Source organism: Sapajus apella, unplaced genomic scaffold (assembly GCF_009761245.1).
Source record: "Sapajus apella isolate SASKATOON/1434 unplaced genomic scaffold, GSC_monkey_1.0 scaffold26, whole genome shotgun sequence".
NCBI lineage: Eukaryota > Metazoa > Chordata > Mammalia > Primates > Cebidae > Sapajus > Sapajus apella.
In genome coordinates this window covers 5,319,371-5,326,926 of record NW_022436966.1, presented here as the reverse complement: position 1 = coordinate 5,326,926, position 7,556 = coordinate 5,319,371, and the positions used below count along the sequence as shown (strand labels likewise).

The 7,556-nt window shown below is 36.2% G+C and overlaps 1 protein-coding gene across 1 annotated transcript in view; it reads right to left on the bottom strand.

Moving 5' to 3' along the window:
* PPP3R1 (protein phosphatase 3 regulatory subunit B, alpha) overlaps positions 1-7,556 on the bottom strand; it is a 74,124-nt gene that overhangs the window by 39,258 nt on the left and 27,310 nt on the right. The window contains exon 2 of the mRNA XM_032291918.1: positions 237-276. Coding sequence (XP_032147809.1) covers positions 237-276 — 40 coding nt within the window. The remainder of the gene's footprint in view (positions 1-236; positions 277-7,556) is intronic.

The following is a 7,556-nucleotide window of genomic DNA, read 5'->3' as shown; positions in this document are numbered from 1 at the left end:
AAAAAAAAAAAAAAAAAAAAAAAAAAAAAAAAAAAAAAAGCTCCTATTCTGGTAACATAAGAAGACTATATGTCGAATTCACTATCCATTTTAAATAGTTAAAAGCTAACATTGCTACAGAGTAAACATACATCACAGAGGTATATGATACACATACACACACACACGCACACATGCACGCACAGAAGAGATGTGCGAATAAAACTAGCTCTTAATAACAAGAATATTTGACTTACAGTGTGAGCACATTTCCAAAGGATAACTTGCCTCATTTCCCTGGGGAGGGGGGAAAAAAAGAAATAATTAGTCATAAAATAGGCACAAATTTATTTAAAAAATTAAAACTAAATATTTTTAAGTCAAAAGAACATAGGGAAATAAGCCATAAACTAATAATAAGACATCTATAAATTACATTTATATTTTTTTTAGAAATAGGTAAGAAAACAAATAATACTGTAGAAAGAGTTCTTAAATCCAACTTTTCTGATTTATGGTTCTGTCACTTAGGATTTATGCAATCATCTGACAGCCATATATTTTAAATATTTTGAAAATCCTAAATATATATCAAATTTTATTTTTTATTATTATTATCCTTTGAGACAAAGTCTCAGCCTGTCACCCAGGCTGGAGTGCAGTGGCCCGATCTCAGCTCACTAAAACCTCTGCCTCCTGGGTTGAAGCAATTCTCAGCCTTATCCTCCTGAGCAGCTAGGATTACAGGCGCCCACCACCACACCAAGCTAATTTTTGTATATTTAGTAGAGACAGGGTTTCACCATGTTGGCTAGGCTGGTCTTAAACTCCTGACCTCAGGTGATCCACCTGTCTCGGCCTCCTAAAAGGGATTATAGGCGTGAGACACCATGCCCAGAGTTATACGTCAAATTTTAACATATTAGGGACTGTCAATGCTCCAACTTGTCTTGCTGGGTAAAGTGATTTTTCAATAGAGCTTAGAACAAAAACTCCCTTGCCAGCTCTAACTGAAGAATTTCCTGGGACTACAAAATGAGCTATTAAAAAGATAAAAACAGAAACCTGTTAACATTTTTCCCTGCATTGAAACATAATTTCCTATATGATGAGCAACTACATAAGAAAAATACTAATGGAAAGGTGAGTATAACTTGACAGCCAGCCGCTTGAAAACCATTTCAATTTTTTCTTTTAATACAAAGTTTTATTTCAGGAATAGACCCTAATTTAACATAATTTATCTGAACTCCTAATTTATATATTAAAAGAAGTAAAACCAACTATCCATTTTCTATACTAGGGTTTTATGTGAAATATATTTAAGAAAAAAATCTGTTCTAGGAAAACTACAGACCTGGGTCAATGCCTACATTTAACAACTCTGGGAACTAGGTGCAGGGAGGTCAAATATCTGGTGCAAGATCACACCATTTGATTAGCAGTGGAACCAAAAGTACTTCTTTTTTATTTTTTGGGGGCGGGGGGGAGGGGAGGGTGTCTTGCTCTGTTGCCCAGGCTGGAGTTCAAGGGCACGATCTCAGCTCACTGCAACCTCTGTCTCCCGGGTTTAAGCAATTTTCCTGTCTCAGCAGAGTAGCTGGGATTACAGGTGTGCAACACCACACTCAGCTAATTTTTATATTTTTAGTAGAGACAGAGTTTCACCATGTTGGCCAGGCTGGTCTCGAACTTCTGCCCTCAGGTGATCAGCCCACTTCAGCCTCCCAAAGTGCCGGGATTACAGGCATGAGCCACCACAGCCGGCAAAGTTACTTCTAAATCGAAAACAGTAAAAATCCCAAGTAGTATAACCGACTCACAGAGGTAGAATCATTAAGATCTTTAAAAAGGTCTACAGAATTAAAGTAATATAAGTAATTATATTTAGTTTTTAAAGTTTTTAAAGTTTAGTGGTAAACTGAATACCAAGCGTCCTATACTCTATTATCTAATCTTGACCCTGCCTAGCAATTAAATAGCAATAAGCATACAATTGCTATTAATATAAAGGTACAATTAACATTGGAATATTTAAATATATATCTTAGGAAGCTACTGAAAACAACCTAAAAAATTTTTTTAGTATGACTATCTGGCTTTTAAACTCAAAGTACCTTTAATCCTACGTAAACTTAAAGTCTAATCACTTTCAATTAACTGACATGTTGCCAATAACTAGTCTTTTTCTTGCAAGTTATAGCAGGTAACTGCATTTTTCCAGATCTGGTTAATATTAGGTCACCTTAAGTATAAAATATATGTTAAAGTGAGGATAAAAGAAAGCAAACATTAATAAAGCTTGATATTATTAATGAATAGAGACAGATTTCTGCTTATTTTGCAGATTATTTAATTGATCTTAATATCCTTACCATGATTCTTATCTTCAGTGCCTTTCACACTCTTGCTTAATTTTTCTTAATGCTTTTTTTTTTCTTATTTCACGCTACCTAAAGTTTAGTATGTTTCTTGCAAGACTCTCAAGAGCATACTGGTATCTTATTTACCAAATTTTGCACTGCCACTGTGAGATTTTTTTTTTTTTTTTTAATGAGTACCATTACTGCTTTATATAAGTGAAGGTAAAAAGTGGTTATGTGGTGGTTTCAAGCAGGATTTTAAAACTAGGTCCTTGTTTCTCCAGCCCACTGACCTTTACAGTGTTATCAATTCTTTATAAATGATACCATCTATCTCACCTATTTATCTGTATCACTCCCAACTAAACAACATCCACAAGACCCAAGAACCAACCAGGCCAGGCCCCTAAGGACTTTTCTATTAACAAGGAATATCTCATCTCACTCCTAACCTTGGAATCCATATATCCAAAACATTATTGCAACCACAATTTGTCCCAAACTGACCACAACACACCCCTTTTAAAATTCAATAGCTCTCCACTGCCTTCAGGATAAAAAACCAACGCTCTTTAGAAAACTAAGTAAAGTCCTTTAATTAAGAGAACTCCTGTCTCTGTAGTCATTTTCCCAAGCAGCACCATCATCTCTACCCTATAATTCCTGCTTTTTATTCCAATTCTGTATTGCTTGAACTTTTACAGCAAGAATGTCTTCATAGATTACCTTCCATTTAAAAAAAGAAACCAAAGCCAAACATGGCAATATAATTTTGTCAATACAGCCAATATAATTTTGTTCCATGTTCAGTCTTCCTCATGCTTAGTCATTAGTAAAAACAGGAGTTTTGGAGATTTCCCTTTACACCCCTCTCCCTACCCCTTCATGGTCAGCTTCTTAAGCTACCACCTGGGAGTATTACATTTATCAGTAATTGTTTCATTTACATTTGGCCTTTGGGCTATAGTTTACTGATCCCTGAACCTAATGCATAACAACATTTAAACAAAAAATACATATCAGTTTGTAAATTATTATATCAGAATTAACTGCAAAAAATTGCATTTCTGAAGGTAAATAGTTCTACCGTCAATTTCTAGCTGATAGCTCTAGTCTAGGGTTGGGAAATGCTAAAATAATGATAGATACTGTGACAGGCACTCCTAATAAGGTATTGACATTTACTGCTTAGAGAACCACTCAACTAAACAAAACCATAAAATTATATCTAAATATCAAAAAAGTTCTAAAGCTAACATGTTTTAGGTTTATGTAAGAAAGCTTGACGAATTCAAACATCCTGCCACATGACCAAGTTACTGACAAGATCACTTGATGATGAGGTCCGTAAATATATCCATTTGCCTAAAATTCAAGATAGACTTTCCTTATACTATGCTGCTTTAAAAATTCAGTAACATCTGCCCATGAAGGAGAAATGCTATACAAACCACTTTACAGGTATGAGAAACCAGTAAATCAGAAAAATTGTATCAAACAACATTTTTCAGACATTGTCTGTGATCGCCTACATAAAAAAACCAAAGAGGTAGGCCCTTAGGATCTATGTCCCAGCTTGCTATCTGAAGAAAGTATCCAGGTTGCAGCACAGGAGGCGGAAACAAACACAGTCCTGTGATGTTACTGAATTGAAAAGTCAGAGATACATGAAATTCAGGTGGCCAAGGAGGTTAAACGTGTGAGGAAGAATACTTTAGAAAAGGGGGATGCATGTGAGACCTTTGGAGATCTTCTGCATAAAAGTCTCCTCCAGTCTCTGCATAAGTTTGAGAGGAAACTTCCCAAGTCCAGGAAAAGAGCCAGTATCAGGTTGAATAACTTTTGGGAGTTTGCACAGACCTGGGAATAGTTCATGATCTCATAGGCCAGAGTGGAGAAACTTTTAAATGCACAGAGAACTGGGTCCAGTCCTCAGAACGGCTATACTGGCCATCAATTAAAGGCTGTCCTGGACTTACCTTAAGAAAGATAGAAAGCAAGTCTCCGAAAGATCAAACTTGGGTCTCAGTAACTTAAGTATATGGCAAATTCTTACACTCTAAAGGAATAAAAAAAAAAATCTAGCAAAACAGCATAAAATTCACAATGTATGATATCCAATATAAAACATAATAGGATGCTACAAAATGGATGAACCTTAAAAACACTATGGTAAGTAAAAGAAGCCAGACACAAAAGGCCACATATTTTATAATTCCATTTATAAAAAATACTCTGATAAAAAAAAAAAATACACAGAAACAAAATGCAGAGATTGGTGGGTGCTAGCTGCTGGGGGGGGAGGAATGGTGAACAATTTTTGGCTATGGGGTTTCCTTTCAGGGTGATGAAAGTATTTTCAAATGACAGAGGTGGTGTTTGCACTACATTACAAATGTACTAAATGCCAGCCTGCACAACACGACAAAACACCATCTCTACAAAAAATTCAAAAAAAAAGGCTGGGCATGGTGACTCATGCCTGTAATCCCATCACTTTGTGAGGCTGTGGTGGGCAGATCACTTGAGGTCAGGGGTTCAAGACCAGCCTGGTCAACATGGTGAAACCCGTCTCTACTAAAATTACAAAAATTAGCTGGGCATAGTAACGGGTGCATGTAATCCCAGCTACTTAAGAGGCTGAGGCAGTAGAATCGCTTGAACCTGAGAGGTAGAGGTTGCAGTGAGCAGAGATCATGCCACTGCACTCTACCTGAGCAGCACAGCGAGACTCCACCTCAAAAACAAAAACAAAAACATTAGCCAGGCATGCTGGCAAGTACCTATACTCTCAGCTACTCAGGAAAATTAGCCAGGTGTGGTGGTGCGCGCCTGTAATCCCAGCTATTCGGAAGGCTGAGGCAGGAGAATCGCGTGAACCCGGGAGGCAGAGGTTGCAGTGAGCAGAGATCACGCCACTGCACTCCAGCCTGGGCACCAGAGCGAGACTTCATCTAAAAAACAAAAAGGAAAAGAAAAAAAGAAATAACGGCCCAAAATCTTCCAAATTTGATGAAAACTTTAAATCTCCAAATCCAAGTTCAATGAATTCCAAGTAGAAAAACATGAAAAAACACATATAATAATCAAATTGCTGTGACACAATATTATTAGAGAGGAAAACAGATAAACTACATACATATGACAAAACGACTACAGCATATTTCTTCTTAGAAACACCAAGGACAGGAAACAATGGAATCTGTTTAAAGTGTTAAAAAAAAAAAAACTATTGGTTTTTATATCCAGCAAAGTATCTTTCAAATATTATGGCACATGCTTTTTCCAGATAACCAAAAACTGGGAAAAAAAAAGATTAGGCTCCAACATACCAAAAAAAAATATCAAAAGAAAATACTTCAGGCAGAAGAAAAATGATACTAGATGGAAATCTGGATCTAGACTAAGAAATGAAGAATATCAGAAATGGTAAATGGTAAATATAAAAGACATTTTTCTCATTTTTAAATGTCTTTAAAACATGACTATTTAAAAACAAAAATAATGTATTGCAGGGTATATAAAGTAAACATATGACAACAACACAGAAGGGTAGAGAAAAAAATGGATGGATGCTGTTGTCAAATACTGTATCATTATTTGAAGGTAGAGCATGGTATATTAAAGATGTATATTGCAAACTCTAAAACAACTTTTAAAAGGAGACAAAATAAAATGGTATCATTGTGATGGTTAATTTTGTGTTAACCTAACTGGGCCAAAGGATACTCAAATCTCCAGCTAAACATTATTTCTGAGTGAAAATCTGCTAGGGTGCCTGTAGAAAAGATTAGCATCTGAACTGGTGAACTAAGTAAAGCACTGATTGGATAACATCCTATCTGTCAAGTACCTGAATAGAACAAAAAGGCGGAAGACTGAATTAGTTTTCTGCCCGACTGTCTGAGCTGCAAAGTCAAGCTTTTCCTTCCTCAATGCTCCTGGTTCTCAGGCCTTCAGACTCAGAGTAGAATTTATACCATCGCTTCTTTAGCTCTCATGCCTTCAATCTACAGCACCAGCTTTCCTGGGTCTCTAGCTTACAGACAGCAGGAAGAGCCTTCTTAGCCTCCATAATCATGTGAGGCAATACCATATAGTAAATCTCTCCAGACGTAGGTATCTTCTATTGGTTGTTTCTCTGGAGAACCCTGACTAATACAACCAGAAAGAATACTCAATACAGAAAGGCAGGCAGTTAGAAAGAAACAAAAAGCAAATGAGAAAAATTAGAAAGTAAACAGCAAGATGACAGATTTCAATGCAAACATTTTGAGATTTATACATATCATAATGCTAAAAAGAGTCATGAGAAAGATGAAGTGCAAAAACATACCAATCCTACACAAATTCTTTCAGAAAGCAGAAAGGAAAGGTACTGTCCTGAACTCATTTTATGAAGCCAGCATTACTATGATGCCAAAATCAGACAATATTACAAAAAAAACAAAACTACAGCCAGGCACGGTGGCTCACACCTGTAATCCTAACACTTCGGGGACAAAGGCAGAAGGATCACTTGAAATTAGGAGTTCAAGACCAGCCTGGCCCACATGGTGAAACCCATCTCTACTACGAATACAAAAATAGTGAGGCATGATAGTAGGCGCCTGTAATCCCAGATACTAGGGAGACTGAGGCAGAAGAATCGCTTGAACTTGGAAGGTAGAGGTTGCAGTGAGCCAAGATTGTACCACTGCACTCCAGCCTGGGTGCCAGAGCAAGACTCCGTCTCAAAAAAAAAAAAAAAAAAAGGAAAAAAAAAAATCTTACAAAGCTAGTCATCAAAAGAGTGGTAGTGGTGTAAAAACAAAGATCAATGAAACAGAAGAAAGTAAATACACACACACACACACACACACACACACACACACACACACACACAATTTTCAAGAAAGGTTTCCAGGTAATTAAATGGCAAAAAAAAAAAAAAAAAACTTTGTAACAAATGATGTTACAACAACTAAATAGCAATATGCAATAAAAAAAGACATTAAGACTTGAACAGATGTTTCACAACAAAAGATATGATTAACATCAAACAGGCACATGAAAAGATGTTTAACATCATTGGACATTAGAGAAATGCAAGTTAAAACCACAGTGAGATATTACTATACATCTAACTAGCATAATAAATATGGCTACAATTTAAAAATGGACGTATGAAATGTTACTGAAGATGTAAATTAAATGATTATGTGGTGGACAGAA